Source organism: Sciurus vulgaris (genome assembly GCF_902686455.1).
Source record: "Sciurus vulgaris genome assembly, chromosome: 5".
In the NCBI taxonomy this organism is placed as follows: Eukaryota; Metazoa; Chordata; class Mammalia; order Rodentia; family Sciuridae; genus Sciurus; species Sciurus vulgaris.
In genome coordinates this window covers 2,385,587-2,406,918 of record NC_136465.1, presented here as the reverse complement: position 1 = coordinate 2,406,918, position 21,332 = coordinate 2,385,587, and the positions used below count along the sequence as shown (strand labels likewise).

The window sequence follows — 21,332 nt, the reverse complement described above, 5'->3', positions numbered from 1 at the left end:
TGCTATGTGACCTAAGCCAAGTTCAAAACACCAAAGGCCAAATGTTTTCTTTGATAAGTGGATGATGATATATAATGAGGGTGGGTGATCGGGGGAAGAGAAGAATGAAGTAACTTTGGATTGTGTAGAGGAAAATGGGGTGGGAGTGGGTGGGGGATGGAAAGATAGTAGAATGAAACAGACGGTATTACCCTTGTACATGTATGATTACATGAATGGTGTGAATCTACATTGTGTACGACCATAGAAATGAAAAGTTGTACCCCATTTGTGTACAATGAATCAAAATGCAGTCTGTAAAAATTAAAGAATATGAAAAATATTGAAATAAAAACTCAACATACATGGTTTGAAATAGAATATAGATGAGGAGAAAATATTTGAACCAAGACACAAAGAGAAATGGAAGGAGAGTCTTGGCAGAAAAGGTCCCTGAGTTCTGGAGGAAAGAGAGAGAAGGGGATGAAAGTCACAGGTGAGGAGGTGGCCCTCAGAACCTCCAGTCCTGCCCAGAGTCCACACAGCAGCCAGCTTCCTGGGAGCAGAACTCGGTCTAGCTCACTCTCACGGTGCTGGTGCAGAACAGCAGAGAAGCTCTGTAAACCGCATAGATGAGGAACGTTGTTTTCAAAAGACCAAGCGCAGCTGAGCGGAGCTTCTCCAAGTGGAGGGAGGAAGTGGAGGCCGAGGCACGGACACCTGGGATGTGCTGAGAAAGGGAGGACCCTGGAGGTAGAGGGTGACGGACGTGCCACCCACCAATCCGCGAGGCAAGCGGTGGTCACCGTGTGAGTCAGAGGCGAAGCATCCATGTCACTGCTGCAGGGACAAACAGGAGGCTGCAGAGAACACTCCCTGTGGGGACGGACACAGAGAAGGAGTCGCACCCTGTGTCGCCACAGGACTGGACGGGGCGGACCTGTTTTGCTGGGTGACAGCACGTGGGCAGCCACATGGGCAGGGCGAGACCATGGCCTCGGTGATGACGTGCTCTCACAACCCGTCACGGAAACGGGCCAGTCTGCAAGCAGAAGGTGTCGTCCTGAGTGGGTGTTCTCCCACGGCCCCACCGTGACGCAGCCGTGGGAGGAGAGGTGGCTTGCCTGCGGTGTGTTGCGCAGCCCGGATGCAAACCTGATGGGCAGACCACTCAGCCGCCGTCTCTACGGAACGCAGTCCACTCCGCTGCCGGTGGGACCCAGTGACATGCACTGTATTCCAAATGGCGATGCTTGTTTTAATCAATATTACAAGTTTAAAGCGTGGCAGAGAATTTCTCTCACCATAGTATAAATAGCCAGAATAATTTTGAATTGTTATTAGAAAATGCTAAAATGTTTCGAAATAGAGTGACAAATAAGCCATTCTTGAAATTTGATACTGTTTAGAACTGAATGATATTGAAAATATTACTGGTAAAAGATTTTCTTAGATGAAAGTCTTTATTGTATACATAAGAAAATAGATGTACATCAATGATTTAAGCTACCGATCCATGCAGTTAAGGAAACAAGAGCAAACTACAGCCTAGTGGTGTTAAAAAGAGCGAGTAATTAACATAAAACTTAGTCAATGAGATAAAGTAGAGAAACTCAATAAGACAAATTTGATTCCTTTCCAACTGATAAAATTGATAAACCTGATAAAAAGTCACATTTAATATAGTAATTACAAACATGCAGAAACTAAAAAAAACAAAAAACAAATAGAATACAGAAACATGATTGCTATAAAGCAGATCACACACTTTTTGGTTTAAACTTAAAAATATGTCTGTGCTGAAAAATCACAAAAATGGTAGTGAAAGAGATCCAAGATGTACTGAATGGGGAGTGAGCCGGGCAGGGGCCGGGGCAGTGATGGGGCAGTGATAGGGCAGGGGCGGGGCGGAGGGTGGCCACGGGTGAAAGCCCAGCCCTGCTCAAGTCAGGGTTTTCAGAAAGACTAGGTCAGAGGGAATCAAGGACTTGAGTCTAACACGTGAAACTGTGAGAGCTTTAGAGACAGACATACAAGACTTGTAGGGAATCTCGGTTTAGGCAAATTGTTCTCAACTTTGACACCAAAACCACAATCCATAGAAGGTAAAATTGGTGCAGTGAGCCTTATCAAAATCTAAAAATTTTCCCTGTAAAAGGAAGTAGGAACTTGGAGCTGAGCTACAGACCCTGAGAAGATATTTGCAACCTGTGTGTCTGACAAAAGACAAGCGTCTGCACTGTGCTCTGCAACAGAGCTCTGGATTCTGGAGGAAAGGGAGGGAGGGGAGGAGAGCCATCCGATTACAAAGAGGCCACGACACGCACAGACCTTCCACGGAAGAGGGTCGCGAGGTGAGTGAGCACACGCACGACCCTCAGCGTGCTAGAAATCCGCTCAGGCACCGACTGCACTCAGGGCGGCTACAAGACTCGCCACTGAAGCTCTGGATTCTGTGGAAGACACAGGACCTGTGTCGCCCCACCTCGCTGATGGCAGTGCAGAACTGTACGACCAGTCCGCGGAACAAGGTCGGCGCTTTATTTACAAACTAAACGTGTGATCACGGGCCCAGCAATCACATTCCTGGGTGCTTATCTCAGAGAAATGAAGATCTATGTTCTAGAAAAATCTGCACATGGACATTCAAAGCAGCTTTGCACGTCATGTGGCAAACTGCCACCAGCCCAGTAAGCAGAGGAGTGGCTGAGCTGGTTGTGTCCACTCCGTGAGGTCCTCCCCATCGCTGCAAAGAGGTGAGCCGTCTGACAAGCCAGCCCTTGGCCGGACCTCTGGGTAATTAAGATAACCAAATGGAGTCGATCCCAAAGGTTAAACACGAGGATTTCACTTACATAATCTGTTTAAGTGAAACTGACAGACCTACAGAGCACGGGGCTGGGGTGAGGGACAGAGGTGCTAGGGGCAGGTGGCAGGAGGAAGTCAACGTGGTACCTCTGGAGGGAATTCTGCCATGCTGGAGCTGGTGGTTCCCCAGCCCGCATGGGAGATGTAAGTTCACAGAGCTGCACACACACACACACACACACACACACACACACACACACACGGGAAACAGGAGGTGTGAACCAGACAGCCACACTGCATCAGAGTCGATAACCTGGTCGTGATATTACATCATGGTTTTGCCAGATGTTAGACCTGGGGGAAGCTAAGGGGAAGCCTGTTTCTGACTGCTTCATAGGTACTCACAACTGCCTGCATAACCGCTTCAGAAGCAGAGCCTCAGTTGTCAACCCTAATCTTCCCCTTCTCATACACACGCAGTGTGAATTCCACAGAGAAACTGGAGTGAAGTACAGCTCCAAACAAGAGCATCATTGTTTCACCAAGGGGGTGTCGAGCAAAACGTCCTACAGAGCGTGACTTCATTCATAGAAAGCCAAAAGAACAGAGGAAACCAGGTGGCATTAGCAGGATAGGAGGGAGGGGGCAGACGGAGGAGGCCTCTGGGTGCTGGGGAGTCTCTGCTGATCTGTGTGGTGGTTCACTTTGCCAAGAGCCACGGAGCAAGGCTTTTATGATCCATGCACATTTTCGTTTGTTACACTTCAAATAAAATGTGTGCATGAAGAAGAAAACAAATCTCTCTTCAAATCAGACAAGCAAAAAACAACTCATCCATGCAGAAAGAGCAATCTTGCCAACAAAAACACCTCTTCAAAAAACCATGCATGCCCGTGGACTGCATGTCAGTCACTGGGACACCTGCTCTCGGGCTGGTGGTAACGCCACACGCATTACTTCTCAGTAATGACTGCTGTTCATCTTGCTCTCAAGAACCAGGTATTCTGTGCCACCAACGAGAACGCTGGGTTGATAGATGGATGATATGATTGATGGGCTAAATCATGTGTTCATATTCCCCAGACGACTTTGCTGGAAGCAAAGCTTCCTATTTGATTAGGGGCATTTATTTTGGTTGAATTGATTTCTTTCTTGCACTTTTTCTGGTCAGACAAGCTTCTCTGTCAGCACTTTGGGTTCAGTCAGTGGATTCAGTGTTTCTTTTCACTGGCTGACCCCAGCCGCTCTGTGGCTGCTTTGCTAATGTACACTGGATTTCGCGTTGAAGCTGCCATGCAGCCTCACCTGACGTTCATGTGCAAAGGGAAGCTCGGCAGTGCTGCCTAGTCCGCTTCTGCTGAGCACACTCCTCTTTGCAATTCTTAATGTATGACCACCCATGATGAGTTCTAAAAGAGATTTTGATAAAGGTACATGATGATGCTAGTCTAGGCAATCCAGTTATTGTGAATGAACCTGCACGTGTCCCACCACGGGGGTCTTTTGTCATAGCCAGTGGTCCCATTCTCCCCGAGATTGTCCCGGGTTTAGCTGTCTAACCCTGCCTCTGGGGTAAGCCCTCGGCTGCAGGTGAATGAGATGATCTGTCCCACTACATTGATTTTTAACATTAAAGATCTATATCTGCAGTGATGGAGTAATAACTGTGACGTATCAGTGACCTCGATGCTTCAGAATTTGTGTAACTCGTGAGTGGTCGTAGGTTCTTCAAGGGAGGGTCTTGCTGTCTATTTCTCTCTGGTTTGGTTGCATAAGCAGCAAGACCCTCCTTCAAGGTGAAAGTCCTGTCGACTTTGGTAAAGTTGCCTTTGACGAAGGTTTTAACTTCCCTGTTGTGCGCAGGCTCACGGGATCCAGTGTTCCTGACCTCATCGTGAGCATGAGCAACCAGATGTGGCTACACCTGCAGTCTGACGACAGCATCGGCTCACCGGGATTCAAAGCTGTTTACCAAGGTAGGACTGAAACACACGCGGCTCTCAAACCTGAGATGCAGCTGAGGTCAGAGGCCATCCTCTGTGTTAGAGAGAAACTAACGCAGAAGGGCGTTTAGAGTCGGGACTGCGTATCTGCAGCTTCTCACGGTCCTGATTATCGTTCCTGTCTGGAAGGAGAATTCTAAATTTCGAAAGCTTGATTTTCCGAGACAGGAACCATTATTATGTTAAAACAAAACATAAGACTAAGTATGGAGCAGACCTGGCCCACGTCCCACCTGCGGTCTCCCGGCAGCGGCACCTTGAGTGCCATCTTCAAAGCCTGTCTTCTTATTGTGGAAATTCAAAGTGAAAAACACAGGTGAGAAGAACAATAAAATGGACCTGATGTGATTTATGGCTTTAAATGTTTGTGAGCCACCCCAATTACTTGAAACGAAAGTTCTGTCCTTTTCACTACCGATGGCTATTTTAAGAAATCTGCATGTTGTAGAAAACTGGTAGCGAAGCAGAGGGTTACTGCCGGCGAATGCAAGTGACTTCCTTGTGGAGGACTGGGTCGCATTATCGCCCTGGGACGGTGACTACTTTCGAATGGAGTGGCGTATTCACTTCCGTATTTCTGTCTATACACGTATGTTCTTTGGATTTGCCTTTGAAGCATTCTTTACGGTATCTTATTAGATCCTTCGTTAATTATTGAGCTTCTTGAGACATTTGTCATGGTAGAAGTGCATGTACGTATGGGTAAAAGTAGCATGGTTAATTTGGAGGATCACAATTTTATTTTATTCATTTTTTTCTTTGTGAATTTGTTGTCAGTAAGCTCCCATTTTCCAAGTGTAGGCTGTAAGAGTAGTTTCAAGAGACAAGAAAAGGTAGTGAGAATTTGTCAGCTATGAGACAAATGAGGCAGGTGATGAAAATCACCTCAAATCCCCAATGGAGCAAAGGTGGGGTGATACATCAGGAGCTGGCCAGCGTGAGCTCATGATGGTGCACTCTCCCAGGCCAGGCTGTGCAAATGCCCTGTGGTGCGGAGGGCCCCTACCTGAGCTCACGTGTAGGGTGTGGAGTCGATCCCTCCTGCTGGAGGCGTGGGGACTTGGGGCTCTACAGCACATTCATGTCCTACTCCAGCATTAGGACTAGAATGTGAGCCGAGCTGGCTGCTTCCTGACGTGGGGTTGAGACCTGACCTGTTGAACTTCCGTGACCATAGAAGAGAGCTCAGTGGAGGCTGACCATCAGCACTGACCCGCACTTGCTCCTGCCTGAGGTGAATCTGGAAGCATAGTGGGCTCCCGCACCTCCAGACGGACGGTCGCAGGAGTCCACTCCCTCACCACTAGGACACACGTGCAAAGGGCCCAGGGGTCTGAGGACAGAGACGCGCCTCTTGTCCAGGTCACGGGTGGCTGACTACTAGGGCTGCAAGTATTTTCAATTAAAGTAGAAGTATTCTTCCACGTGCCATGTGTCCACTTGCTGACCAGGACATGTTGAGTGTGATCACTCTGAGTCTGTTCACTCTGTGAACAGTGTCCCTAGTCCAGTAATCACCAGCTGGAGACGCACAGACATAAGTGACCACTGTCCAGTAATCGCCAGCTGGAGATGCACAGACACGAGTGACCACCATCCAGTAATCGCCAGCTGGAGACGCACAGACACAAGTGACCACCATCCAGTAATCACCAGCTGGAGACGTACAGACATGAGTGACCACTGTCCAGTAATCGCCAGCTGGAGACACACAGACACGGGTGACCACCGGGCCTCGGGGCTGCTATTGGTGGTACCTGTATTGTCTTTCCACAGAACAATACTCGAAAGGGAAAGCAATAAGCAAGCAAGAGGGACAGCGTAAGTTCAGGGGCTTAAAACCCTGGGAGGCACGTCAGAAGACACAGTAGCAATCAGTGTTTCCAGAGGGCCACGTTCAGCTAAGGCCTGGGGATCAAGAGCAAGTCACTTGCTGCGGCGACCCTGCAGCACCTAAGTCATTGCATAAAGCCACTCGCTGTTCATGAGTTGTTACCAGAAAGTGCGTGTGTTCGCCTACCACTGATTTCTCTCCACTCTGGATTGCGCGGGGTGTTAGGGGCATGGGCCCCGGGCCAGGCCACCCTGACACCATCCTCACCCTCGTCCGGGCACCTCGGGCCAGTTCCCCAAACTTCACATGTCTGATCTCACTTTTCAAAAGGAGGCGCTGGGGCCTGGTGGGGATGACACCTGCTTCACAGCGCGGCTGTGACAAAGAGGGCTTCTACAGGGACCGCCCACGGCGCACAGAGCAAGGCTCCACCCGGGCTGCTCCCATTGGCCTTGGCATGCTTCTTAGCTGGGAGACCCCTCAACACACAAGATGCTTGCTCTCTGAACCCCTGTGCTCACAGCAAGTGCAAGCCCCCGCGGCATGGGCGGGGCCACCCCTGCCCTGCAGGTCGTGTCCTGGGCCTGTCACTCCAGCAGGGAAGCCCGTCCGCAGCGTGCTGTGGGTCCCAGGGTCCCCAGGGAAGGCAGCTCTGGACCTGGCACGCGTCTACACTGCCTGAGACAAGCCGACACACCTGCTTAAAATTGGGGCTGGGCGACTCCAGGGGCCCTCGGGGAGTGACAGGTGTTCACTGGGCTGCTCCAGAGCGGCCCTGCTAACACCCCTTACCCACCCACCCTACCTCCTGGAGCGGAGATCAGCTGAGGCTCACAGGGGTACAGGCTACAGGCATCCAGGGGCCCCAGACCTCTGAGTCACACTTCCTACCTGAGAGGCATGCGGTCCATTCTCATAGGACAGCCTACAAGCTCCTGGATGCTCAGGACACACACAAAGGCGAGGTGACCTCCAGGGAAGAGGGTGGGTGCCCCCACCCCAGAGGGCCCACTGCCCCAGACCGAAGGCGTGGGAATGGCTGGGTTTCTTCAGTCACTGCTGGCTGCTCACCAGAGACCCAGGGAGGGGACCAACTGAGACATCTTCAGAGAGAGCCCACCTGAAAGCAACTGGGTGAGGAGCAGAAGAGCCTGAGCAACAGGAAGGTCTGGGAGTCCTGTGGGACCAGGTGTTGGAGCAGCCGGGTCTCAGGGACTGGACCCAGAGCTGGTCAGGTGACACATGGGGTCCAGTGTTGGAGCAGCCGGGACTCAGGGACTGGACCCAGAGCTGGTCCAGGTGACACGTGGGGTCAAGTGTTGGAGCAGCCGGGACTCAGGGACTGGACCTAGAGCTGGTCCAGGTGTCACGTGGGATCCCAGTTTAGAGTGAGCAGTACTCAGGTACTGGACCTAGAACTGGTGCACGTAATCTAAATGCCACGGGCCTCCATGTAAACTAGCTGTCTTCCTCAACTCTTTGATCATGTGTCCCTTGTGAATGCATATGGTTGATAAAATACATACACTTGGTGCAGCTTATCTTGCATCATGGTGAATACTACATGATAATTCCCCTAAGAAATTTAAGGGGAAAATATGCAAAGCTACAAGGACAAGGGATGTTCATCCCAAGGCAATCATGATAGCTGTCTGAAAATGTGGTGGCTCAAAGTGAGCCTTTTTGTTTTAAAATCTTGTTGCAAATAAACATATTTAATTCAAAATCATCTATTAAGGACCCCAAAAAATTCAGAATAAATTTCAGCAGACCTAATATAAATTTCAGTTTAGCCGTATGTAGCAATGTTATCCATTAAACTCCATATCATCACAAATATGCATGTATATTTGTTGAACTCTATATGATTCATATATATGCATTATACATGTGTGTTTTATATACATAAAATCATTTATTCATGAATCGTATTCAGTATGAGTTTAGAATCTATGCGCATAACAAGTCTCAGAACAATATAGAAGAGTATGGAAAATTAATACAAACCTAGGGCAATTTTTTGCTTCATGTTCAAATATCCTCTCATAAATTTCACAACTAGTTGCTAAGAATCAAACAAATCTCAGAAGTGAACTTTTATGTCACAATGCCAGAATTCGCTAGACCACCATAGGCCCAGGGCTGGGCTGTGTGTCACATGCGGCAGAGCCTCGCTGGAGGATGGGAAGGAAAGCAGGTGTCCTGCATTCCAGGCCCGGCTCCCTCCTGACCACTGCGGCCCAGCCTGAGGAAGCTGGCGGCAGCTCGGTGCCTGGGCGTTGGCCTGGCAGCCGCGGTGAGCCATTTTGGCAGCTCCACGCTCTTGCAGCTCCCTTGTGCAGGGCCCGTGGGCTCCTTCTGAAGGCCTTTGGTTTTTTTTTTTTTGGTCACAAAAATAGCATCAGTTTGAGTTTGTCACACAAGTTGATGAACTACATTTCCTCGAATCATGCTTTATGTAATTTGCCACAGCTATTTAAATTTTAGCAGGGGGTAAATTAAAGGAAACGTTCCCTGAGACGTGCTGCTGTGTGGTGAACACAGACCTATTTTCAGCTCACATGAGGAATTACTTCAGTGAACTTGTTTGAGTTCAGCATCACTGTTCAACCAGAGCAGCATCAGCTCCTACCTCCAGTGACTAGATGGGGGCTGGAGTGAGCAGCACCTGGCTGAGGGGACTCTGCCTGTCCCATCAGTGACCATGGGTCTCTCCCTGTCAGTCTGTGTCCACAGGGCTCTGCCTGTCCCTCTGTGACTGCAGGGCTCTGCCTGACCATTTGTGACCACAGGTCTCTGCTTGGCTGTCTGTGACCATGGGTCTCTCCTGGTCCATTTGTGACCACTGGTCTCTCCCCGTGACAGTGCTCCACGTGATGCCCAGTAGCAGGAAGCATGGCACAATTCCAAGCAGAGGCTCTTGTCCTTGGCAGAGAACTTCCATCCACCAGTGCCCTGTGGTCCTTGAGATCCTTTCAACGCACATGGGTGGCTAGCTCCCCCTGGCTGGCACAGGCCTCTGTGTCCTCAGTGTGAGCCATGGGTGAAAGTTCAAGGGGTCCCAGAGGAATGAGAGGTATGTGAGGCCGTAGAACTGGCCAAAGCTTGCTGGTTCTTGTAGAAAGCGAGCTTGTGACCCTGGTGTTGGCACCTGGACGCCATGTTCTGCTCACAGCCACGCAGGATGGTGCCTGCCAGCACGGTGGGGTGATTCCTGAAGCCCCACAGAGACGCAAAGGAAAGCAGGTCGAGTCAGCTTCAGGTGGCCTGCTCGGATGCCGAGAGCATGCCCGCGGAACCTCACATGCATGGCAGATACCGTCTTCTATCTAAGGGGACTTGACAAGCTCGCAAGGCCTCCATGCCCCCATGTCCTAGAAGCAGGCACCTAGATGGAGATCTGCCGTTGGGGGCGTGAGCAGGAGGGTGCTCAGAGGGCCTGTGAGGAAGAGCGTGAGAGTGCACGTCACAGCAGTCTGCTCAGACCGCTTCAGCTGGGTCCAGAACCTGGGAGGTCCAGGGTCGAGGCTCCAGCAGGCCACCGTCTGGTGAGGCTCCTTCCTGCCCACAGGTGGTGCCTTCTCTCTGTGTCCTGTGTGAGAGGCTAGAGGCGCTCTCAGGTCTTGTATACGGACACTATTGCCACTCATGAGGGCCACACCCTCTTGCCACCTCCTAGTGTCATCGCACTGGAGATTTGGTTTCCAACACGTGGACTCTGGACACAGAGACATGTGGATATAGTAGGCAGCCTGACTGATCTGGGGAGTGGCATGAAGCTCAGATGAGCCTTCAGAGTGTTTGCTAATGGAAGCAAGAGGGCCATGCAGGTGCCACTGAACACTGACATGGGACACATGAGAAGGTGTCTCCTGAAGGACGCATGCTGGCTCTTGGGTCTGAAGAAGACATGTAGGTGGCATCCTCAGGCCACCACAGCCCAGCTGCACACCGTCCTGCTTTCCCACCTGTGAACAGCTTCCGCAGGACTCTAGTGGCCTCATTTCCGAGGCAGATGATTGCTGCCCAGTCTCCTGTGGCTCACCCTCTGCCTGTCTGGAGGGCTGTGCAGTAGGATGGTCCCCACCCCATATCTGAGGGCCATCAGAGCCTTCTCAAGAGTGGCCACTGCGTTATCATACATGGGCAAGGGATTCTGAGAGATTCCTCACAGACTCTGAGTGCCCCAGCCCGTGGTCAGGACATGTGACCTGCAATTTGAGGACTGTTTTTGCTGGCTGGCCCTGTGGGGTGGGTCTTCAAGGGCCTAAGAAGCAGGAGCCTCTTGAGGTTCAGCCTTTCTTGCTCTTGCTGGTGGACACACCTCTGTGACAGAGAGCTGCAAACACAGATCCCGATTTCAGCCTCTGGCTTATGGAAGACAACTGCTCCCGTGTGCTCCTGACAGTCTGGGGATCCTTGTTCCACTGTGGGGACCAGCACATCACGGTCCCAGACCTGGCCTGGTCACATGTTTTGCAGGACACACGCCCTCTCGTCATCTCCAAGCTGGCCTCACGGCTTTGCCTTTGAAAGTCCGCCCACATTCTGCCTCTGAAAGTCTTCTGGACTCGAAGGTCTGTGGAAGGCATAGGGGACTCTGTGGTCAGCGCCCACTATGACTCCTCTTTTTCTCTACAGAGAGTCCTTGTCTGAACAGTTCCCAGAGGACACATGGCTGTGAGCCAACTCTCACGGCCTCTGTCCAGGAGGGGCGAGGAGGATAGCACAAAGATGGTGAGCCCCTCAGTCTGCAGCAAGCCCTTTGAAAGGATGGACAGTGCTCTGTGAACTCATGCGTCATTAAAGTCAATCTCCCCAAGATGGGCTTCCATTGCTATGCATTCAGCACGTTAAAAAATGATCTCACTGTTACGTCCCTCCGAAATCCCAGGAACAAAATGGGTCACCCCTCCTGGCCTGCACCTGGGCCCAGAGCAGAGACCTGGACTTCCCTGCAGCATAGCTGTCTGCTGCTAGGAGGTGCTTCTGTTCTAGCTCCTGGCCTGGTGCACAGCTTGTGCGGCTCACTCGTTCCAAAGCAGCTGCATCTAGCAGTTGCGGGCCTTTGTCCACGCTCCTCAAGAATTTGAGCACGGGACTCACGAGTGCTGTTTTGTCTTATTTCTTCCAAGAAATGTGCGTGGCCGAGAGTCCTGATCCCTTTCCGCTCCTTCATCCGTTCACCTCTGCTTTCCCATAAGACAGTCCTCCAGTGTCCCTGCCGATTGTCGGGAACAGAGCCGTCCATCCATGTCACCCACGTTGAGCAGTCCAAGCAAGTCACTCTTGCTGCAAAAGGACAAGGACGACTTTCCTGCCCTGTGGCTGTTCTGGGCCTTCCAGGCCACAGATGAGGAGGCACCCGGTCCCCAGCCTGGCCTCCTCTCTTGCCACTGCACCCGCTCCAGCTCTTGTACCTGCCTCCTCGTGCGCTTGTGTCCCTTCGGTGAGCACCTGGTTTCCAGTTCCACCCACGCCGGGCCTCTTGAGGGTTCTTCCAGGCTCCCTTCCCTGGCCTTCCTGGGGTCCCATTCAGGGGTGGGCGCACATCCTTTGTTGGACTCCCCTCGTGCTACAGGAGGTCCTTCTGCACACCCCTTCACCTATAGTACCCTGCACAGGGCTGTCTACTTCTCCCTGGGGGCCTGTGTGTCCCAGGGACCCTCACAGGACACAGAACCAGGCCAGGTGGGGCTGAGGACCCTGCACTGTCCTGGTGCTGATGCACTGCAGGAGTTCTGTGAGAGGGACCCACCCTGGACCGCAGAGCATCACGGCATCTGAGTCGCCCCCTGCCCTGGCCCAGGCCAGCAGTCAGTGGGTAGCACGTGGGCTGTCCCTTTGCACCCCACATTTCTTGTCCTGTCTAAAGAAGGAGTATGCTCTGCACCCTCAGCTCCCTCTGCCCTCCACAGTGACCTGACCACAGTGGGCTTATCCATTCCTCATCCTCTTCCCTGCTGGCCAGTCCCCACGGGACCTGCCTGTGCTTTGGCCTGCCTGTGCTGCACTCCTGTGACTCGGCCTTCATCCCTTTTCCCACTGAGGTGTCTGTCCACACCCCCTCAGTCCACGCCCTGAGCCTCCCTCCCAACCTGGCAGCTCTCCAGCAAGGCCCAGCTCAGGTCACCTCGCTACTTTCCAGTAGCTGCCTGCCACACGCCTTCAGCCAAGGCTGCTCAGTGTTCCGCGAGTCCTTGAGGAAGGTCATCATTTCACTCCATTTTCTGTCTCAGGGAAGCGCTGCACACCCCCTGGCCTCCCCGGAGAGCCGGTGAGCAGGGCTGTGTCCCTATGTTCTGAGAGAGTCACCAGCTGGCCCCTCCAGTCTTCAATTTTCTTACCTGGTGACCAATAAGATTAATGGATGATTTTATTAAAACAAAATAAAAACAAACAATAACCACAAATTTGTAGAATAGTATTGAACTTTAAACCATCACTGGGATTTGCTTTGAGTGGGCTGGAGAGTTTGTTAGGACACTAGTGACGGATCCAGCCTTCGGAGAGAGGTTCTACTCGGGAGAACCGTGGCTTCCACCCACCTTTTCCTGACTTCTAGCTCATGAGTGAACCAGAGACGTGGCCTCATCTTAATAATGTGAGATGAGCCATGATTAAACATCTGCAGCAGCAGCTCCGAGCCAGGTAAGGCCGGAGCACGTCACGTTCTGATGTGGGAATTTGACGTTTACATTCCAGGTTTATTGGCCCATTTGCCTGAGATCCCTCCACTCTCCTTCTTAACACTTATCCTCACAGATTAAGTTTCGGTCTCAAAGTAAACGGAGGCAGGCCTCGGGGTGCGCTGGGGGTCAGGAGGCAGCATCCGCAGGCCTGCTGGAGGGAGCTGCCCCGGGCCAGCCTCCAAGAGATACTTTTTAACTCCTTTTGATTACCAAAGAGTTTGTGAAATATTGGGAATTAGAAACACATACCTCCAGGTTCTGCTTGGGCTCAGAGAAGCATCTTCTGGGCTGATTCCAGCCCCCTGCTGTCCCCCCACTTTCCAGGACCTGAGTGACAACCACCCTGAAGCTGCCGCCCCTGATCTTTGAGTCAGATGGTGGTGGGGGCGTTCCTTAAAAGATCCCTCCCTTTGTCTGTCTTTAATTTTAACCAAAAGTGTGTTTTTCTTTCGCATACCTATTTCCTTCAGAAATTGCTGTACTATTGAAAAGCAAAACTGTCTTGGTTGGCATGACTGAATTTTGTGGATTTACCAGTGGAACACATTTTATGTCCCCGAAATACAGTTATAGATGGAACTGCTGCTTTCTCTAAATACACCCTGTATTTTAACCTCCGAACGAGGTTTATGCCTCTAAGCCAGCGATGCCCTTTGGTCACGGCGGAGCTTTGTGACAGCTTAACTGCATTTGCTGTGAGATCTGTTTCTTTAACCTAGTAGCATGCAGAGCCCGCTCCCCCATACTCTCCACAGGGAGGGAGGCTGGGTGATGTGAGATGAGGAGGAAAGAGCTGGGGACGCAGGCTGCCCACCCTGCCAGGGCCTGGAGCAGGGCAGGAGGAGGCCGCAGTGACCGGAGGTGTGGCCAGGAGCCCCACTGGTTTCCCTTGTGCTGGTCCCTGGCCTCATCTAGGCGGAGAGGTGGAAGGGAACATGGTGGTGTGGCTGCTCCTACAAGATGCTCCCCTCCAGCTCTGGAAAAGACAGGGGTCTATAGGCTGTGGCTGTTCAGCTTTCATGGGAACCTGATGCTACGGATGATCAACAAGCCAAGGAAGTGACCGCTGCCTGCCGTCGACCAGGAACATCCCAGTGCCCAGCGGGGATGGAAGGAAGGTGCTGGCTTTCAGTATTCTTGTTAACATCAGAAGACGTGAAGCCTATCCGTCTGGACAGATGACCCCGGGAGCACGTGACTCAGTATCTCACTGATGGATCCCCTCCATGCCCAGCTTTTCCTGGACCCTGGTAGCAGGCGGGAGGGACTTGTTGTGACCAGTGCCTGGGCAGGAAGAGCCCCTGATGGGCCGTGCTAGGAGGTGACTGAGGTAGGTCCCGAGGGCAGCAGACCGTGGCAGGGCCCAGCCAGGCCTCCAGGGCCGGCAGGAAGCCAGCATGATGTGCGCAGCGCGCTCTTAGTGCCTGGGGCAGACCCTGACGCGCAGCGTGAGAGGAGGAGGGGAAGGGGTCGTTGCCAGGCAGTTCTTTTCTGGAATTTATGGACATCTAACAATTCATGCCAACTTTCCTTTATTTCACACTCTCATTAGTAAACACACAGTAGCCTCTTCCTTTACTTTTAGGGAAAATGGTTCCCTGTGGTACAGAGTGATCATTCTCCTCTCACTCCTCCCCGCAGAGTCCTCTGCCCCCTGCTCCCTCCCTGCCTCTCTCTCTTCCTTCTTGGATCCTCTTCAGCCCCAGAAAAACTGTGAGGACATGCCTGTCCAGGGGTGCTCTTGCGACACACCCCTTAACCTCTGTTAGTGTCCCCGCCTCATGGATAGCCATGTGCTTTCTGGGGTTTTATTTTATTTTATTTTATTTGTCCTCACTCTCCATTTCCCCAGTTTAGGTCTTTTTCCCTCTCACTTAGACAAACAGCATCATTTTAATTGTTCTTTTTACCTTGAATCTTTTTTTTTTTGTTGATTCATTCTATTATTTTTTCCCTTCCCCCCACCTCCCCACCCCTCTTTACCCTCTATACAGTCCTTTCTTCCTCCATTCTTGCCCCCCTCCCTAACCCTAACCCTAACACTAACCCCTTCCACCCCCCCCTTATGTGTCATCATCCACTTATCAGCGAGATCATTCGTCCTTTAGTTTTTTGAGACTGGCTTATCTCACTTAGCATAATAGTCTCCAATTTCATCCATTTGCCTGCAAATGCCATAATTTTATCGTTCTTTATGGCAGAGTAATATTCCATTGTATATATATACCACAGTTTCTTTATCCACTCAATTGAAGGACATCTAGGTTGGGTCCACAATCTGGCTATTGTGAATTGAGCAGCTATGAACATTGATGTGGCTGTATCTCTGTAGTATGCTGATCTTAAGTCCTTTGGGTATAGGCCGAGGAGTGGGATAGCTGGGTCAAATGGAGGGTCCATTCCAAGTTTTCTAAGGAATCTCCACACTGCTTTCCAGAGTGGCCGCACTAATTTGCAGCCCCACCAGCAATGTATGAGTGTACCTTTCTCCCCACATCCTCGCCAACACCTATTGTTGCTTGTATTTTTGATAATCGCCATTCTAATTGGGGTGAGATGGAATCTTAGGGTGGTTTTGATTTGCATTTCTTTTATTACTAGAAATGTTGAACATTTTTTCATATGTTTGTTGATTGCTTGTACATCTTCTTCTGTGAAGTGTCTGTTCATTTCCTTAGCCCATTTGTCGATTGGATTATTTTTTACCTTGAATCTTATTTTTAAATTTTCCTTATTATCAAAATTGCTGTTTGCTACACATGAATGAGGCCCACCTGTCATCAGCTCTAGAAGTTTCTGATGCACCAATTTGCTCAGCTCTGCTTTCTTTTCCTGTGGCTTTGCTCGTAGGCAGGGTTTCTGTATATGACAGAAAAACATAGCTCTAGGCTTCTCTGGATGATGCTGTTCTTATAACTCATGGTCTCAGAACACAGGCAGTGAGCGTGTTGGCATCCACTTCCCTCAAGAAGTACAGTGCAGTCCTGCCTAGGTGCTGCTCCCCGTGCTTCCCTGGGCCCTGAGGCAGGGAGACTCTGCTGGACATTCCCAGGACCTCTCTGTTCCTCAGGCAGGGTGGCTATAGGGCTGTACCAAACCCCAGGGAGGCTGGGCAGAGCAGTCAAAGGACCGGAGTCCAGAGTCAAGCCCTGCCCTCTTCTGTCCTGCGCACTCAGTGGTGCCCTGCTGCTGCCCTGCAATCTGCCCAGCTGCCCACTGCAAGCCCTTTGCTGCATGAATCTACCTGCCCAGGTGTGGTTTTCCACGTCCTCCAAAATGCTCTGGAAATAGTTTCTCTTTGGGTGAAACCATGACCAAGCTTTTGTTTCCTTTTTCTTTTGTTTATTCTGTTTCCTTTTTCTGAGACTCAACTATCCTCACTGCTATAATTAGCATTTTTGTTTCATTAAAATATTTAAGTCTATTGAAATTGTGTCATGACCAAAAAGTTTGCTGCCATTCCCACGACCGTGCCGGGTGGGTGCAGAGCGACTGCAGCACAGGCCCCTCCCATGGCACCTGCTGTCTTCCTGTCCGTGCCTGTGGTTCTTTGATCGTGTCCATTGCTCTTTTGATGTTTGCTTAATCCTTTTAGTAATGAGATACTCAGAATATAACAGCTGACGTTACGCAGTGCTTCGGTTTTATTAAGAATTTTCTACCTGCCTGAAAATGAACTCACATTTGCCATTTTTAAAATTCTTCACATCTCGGGCTGCTTTGCTAAGCAGTCATTATGTGCCAGCAGACGGTGTGCTAATTATTTCCTTTCTTCCCCCAGCTCAATTAGTGCTATAATTTTTCCACATGTTATTGAAGTTAGAAGGAAATTTATTAAGGCTACCAGCTAGCATTCAAAAGCAATAACTTGAACCCCAATGACATATTTTCCATTTCCACAGGTTCTAACTGATAGAGCTCAGAATCCCGAAGTCTAGAAGATTCATCATGTGTGCTTTTATACATTACAATAAAATAATTTTCAGGCGAAGCATATATTTTCCTGTTTCTCTTCTGCTGCTTACAAGACCATTGCCTAACTAGCTTTGCTGAAAGATGTTCCTTCCCAGAGAGGAGGCACTGGCTCTCTCTAGTGGACTATTCCATGCCTGCGTGAGCTCCTCCCTTGGCCTCCCCCAGCCTCCCACAGGGCCTGGAGCTAGTCACTAATTCTCTGATCCTTAGCTTCATCACTGTGAAGTGAAATCGCAGTAACTGGGTTTCGGCAGGATAAACTGTGTAAATAATTCGACTGCTCATAAAAGACTGCAGAAGTGTCCTTAGTTGGAATCTGTGATTCCATGTGTGTATTTTGCAGACAGTCTATGAAAACATGTGTCATAACTAAAGAAGAATCATCTAGAAAGACAAAGAAAACTAATTGTAAAATCGTTCGTGTCATGACTTTTTGCTATCTCCAACCTCTGGCCGTCTCTCTCAGAGGACTCAAAGTACCCAGGGGCATTAGAAAGAGCATGCCCAAGTGAGCCAGAGAAAGCATGAGCTGGTCCATTACAAGAGCACACACAAGTGCATTGGAGCATGCACAGGTGCATTAGAGAGTGCCCAGGGATGTATTAGTAAGGGTACAGGGATGTATACCAGAGCATGCACAGGTGCATTAGAGAGTGCTGCAGATGTAGCAGGAAGTTCATGCAGGTGCAGGGTGCAGTAGAAGGAGGATGCACCAGTGTGTTAGTGCATGTGTGCATCAGAAAGGGCACTTGCAGGTGCATTAGAAAGAACATGCACCAGTGTATTAGGGCACGGATGTGTTAGAAAGACACTCACAGGTGCATTAGAAAGAGCTTGCTCAGATTCCTTTCTCTTTTCCTCTCCAGGCTGTGGCTATTTCTTTTCTAGCAGTCAATTCTTATTACAACAAACTTTTCAAATTATTTTTTAGTCCATTTCAACTTTACTGTTATCATTCCAAACTGTTCTTCTTGTCAAAAATATAATTATCAATCCAGGTCTGGGACAGCACTTCCGACTTTCCATTACAGTCCTTCTCCCTCAGGTACACTCAGGACGAGCAGTCATTTCCCTTTCCTTGAGGACAATCTCCTGAGGAGTCAAGATGATAGATCTAAATTGCGTGCTCTTCCTTCCTCTGTAGCACACCAACCTGAGTCATGCTGCTTCCTTCAAGGCTATAATCCTGTTGTTGCCTTTGAGTGTTGGTCTTTGTGTTGTCTCTGAAAATTTTATCCTCTAGCTATTCACATGGCTTTGTTCTGCTGCTTGCGGGTTCTCTTCAAATCCATCAGAAACCCTCATTTGCCAGGTGGCCTGCTCCTGCCCATCCTGCCTGTCTGTGATGCATGTCCCCCCAGATGATTGCTCCTGTCCCCCTACATCTTCTTCTCTCCTGGCTTTCTGGGTGGTGGACTGGCTGTGCCCCTCATCATCCTGCCCCCAAGGTCTCTGTTCTGGTCAGAAGTAGGCACGGTGAGCAGAGCAGTGGGCCTGTGCAGGCCCTGGTGCCTCCTGTCTGGGCTGCAGATTTAAGTCAGCTTCTCTTCATGACCCATGCTATCCTCCCAGAACTGGGACATGGCATCCTCGCACCTGCCTTGTGGGCTCTGCGGGAATTAAGGTGTTGGATATGTGGACATGAGCACATGCCGAGCTCCAGGATGTGACAGCCACCCAGCCCACACCAGGGTCCTTCCACGAGGGTCGTCACACAGATCATACCAGCGAGGCCCCGAGCTCTGACCCCAGCTAGGTGAGGGTGCTGCTTCCTTTTCCTTGATTCAGGTGTGCTGTGAGCTCCGACTTGTTAAAACACCACGGATTTGTGACGTGATGGGAACCCAGGGGCTCGTACTGGCCAGGCAAGGGAGCCATATCCCAGCCCCCACGTTGCTCGATTTATACTTCCCTTTCTCTCTTTTTATCTGTGCCACTTATTTGCAGAGGAAAGAGGGTGGGTTGTCTTGCGGAATCGTGGGGCCTGGTTTTGCTGGTGGCCTTCACGTGCTGTTGAGGGGCCCCCTACAGATCCGTACCTGCACACAGAGCTTGCCCCGGCTGAGTGCAGGTTCTCCTCGCCACACAGACACACCTCTAGCGGTGTGTTTTCTGCCCAGCAGGAGCTCGCTGCGTACGCGCTATGGTTAATGGTACTTGAACGCCGCCCCTCCTCTTTCATGACCTGCTTGCAGTGCTTTTGTGGAAGGGTGCTGTTGCTTGTGCAGTGATGAGGTTTGCAGGTGAGACAGGCTCTGCTTTGCACACGTGTTCACCGCAGGCAAACAAGATGCCTCTGCGGCACCCTCGACCTGACGTCTGTGCTGGCACGTTCTGGGGAGGCCTGGGGGAGCGGTGCCGTGTGCCAGGGGAGGCCCAGCCGCAGCCTGCAGTTTACCCGGTAGACACCAGAAACGTCTCCAGACACTGCCAAGTGGCTGCGGGTCCCCTGGGGGTCTTAAGTCAATGGAAGAGCCCTGGGCTGGGACACGTGCTCTAAGTGACGATCTTGATTTCTGCAGCAAGAGCTCCTGTTGTTAAAAGCAGGGCTGATGGTCCCGCCGGTGCGTGCGCTGTCTTTGCTGGTGCTGAGATCGTGCCACTCTTCCTTTGGCCTCTTCTCCTGTCATCTCCCTGCCCTCCTGACAGTGTCCCAGGAGGGTCTGTGCAATGTCCACTCCACGCCTGCAGTCAGTTGCTCTGTTCCAGGTCAGCCCAGTGTGCTCCCGCGACCCGACTCTGGCTTTGCAGGATGCTGCCATGGCGTGGAGGGAGATGGCGCTGGAGCTCTGTGTTGCCTTTCCCGAGGGCAGGCCCGGGGAGCTGCAGGTGTAAGCCCCGTAACCCAGCTTTGCCAGGTCATGGAGGGCCCGAGTGGCCGCACCTCCGGTAGCCACCTGTGTAGCTCCCTGTCCAGGGATTCCACAGCGCTGGTTCTCAGGTGTCCTCACGAAGCCCGGTTGCACACGGGCATCGCCAGGCTGGTTGTCGCTCAAGGGCCCTGTTTTCCTTCTTCCTGTGATAGCAGCAGTGTCAAGCCTCCGTGCATTGTACTCACTCTGATCTGCGGGGAAGAGGGTGGTCGATGCTGGGGACCCCGAGCTGAGGCCCCGCGCTGCCGGCCAGCTCTCCTGGGTGTTTGCTCTCCAGGGCTTTCCAGAAACCGCAGGGGGTCATCTTCTCTCCCAGCTCCCATCACAATGGATGTTTATCGACTTTGTTACGAGCTCACAGCCTGCCTGACTCCTCTCCGGGTTGAGTGGGACCCACACAATTGCAGACTGCTTTGCAGGAAAGCCCAGTCTGCCTCGTGATGGAACTCACGGAGCCAAGTCCAGTGACAGCAGAGTGGCTAGTGTGTCCCGGTGGTGCGTGTCTCGTTGCTTGTCTTGTCTTGGGTAAGCGATGGCATTAGACAAGGATCCATCAAATCAAGGGAGCAACAGAGAGGATTTTTATGAGTTTTCTCCTTGAACAATATTATGATAAATTCACACAATAGTATTTGATCCTTTCTCTCCCTACCAAGAGGATCAAGCAAAGAAGATGAGTTTGCTTTCAGTCTTTGAAGCATCTTGATGCATGACAGCCCAGCCTGGTGATAAGAGTTAGGCTGTGCTCTGAATGAGCAAGGCACCAGTCTTCCAGCCGCCTCGTTGGTGTGCTGTCTGCTTCTGTCAGTCTGTTTTAGTCTCATGCTATTATTTTTTTGAGCAATAATACATCAAGTGGCTAAGAAGCTAATGATTGGCACAGCCTTAAAGCTTCCATCTTTAACCATTGCTAATCGGAACAGTTGGCACGTCTGCCCAAATCCCAGGCCACGGACACTGGGAAGAGAGAAAATAACCCTCTTCCTTCTTCTGCCTAAAAACGCTGATTGCTGATGTCTTGGGAAAGTGCCTTGGACTCAGAAAGCGTTCCTCAGGCGCCAAGTGGCCACGCCTCACGGACTGTGCAATCCGTGTTGGCTGAATGTTCATTATCCTTCATGATGAGACACAGATAAGGTCTAGGAGACAGGGACAGGAGGAAATGGGA

General features: G+C 51.0%; 1 protein-coding gene across 1 annotated transcript in view; it reads left to right on the top strand.

Moving 5' to 3' along the window:
- Positions 1-21,332, top strand: part of LOC306662304 (CUB and sushi domain-containing protein 1-like) — a gene marked incomplete at both ends in the record, with an annotated part of 221,578 nt that overhangs the window by 107,137 nt on the left and 93,109 nt on the right. Inside the window, one exon of the mRNA XM_079141801.1 lies at positions 4,651-4,763. Within this exon, the coding sequence (XP_078997927.1) occupies positions 4,651-4,763 (113 nt within the window). The remainder of the gene's footprint in view (positions 1-4,650; positions 4,764-21,332) is intronic.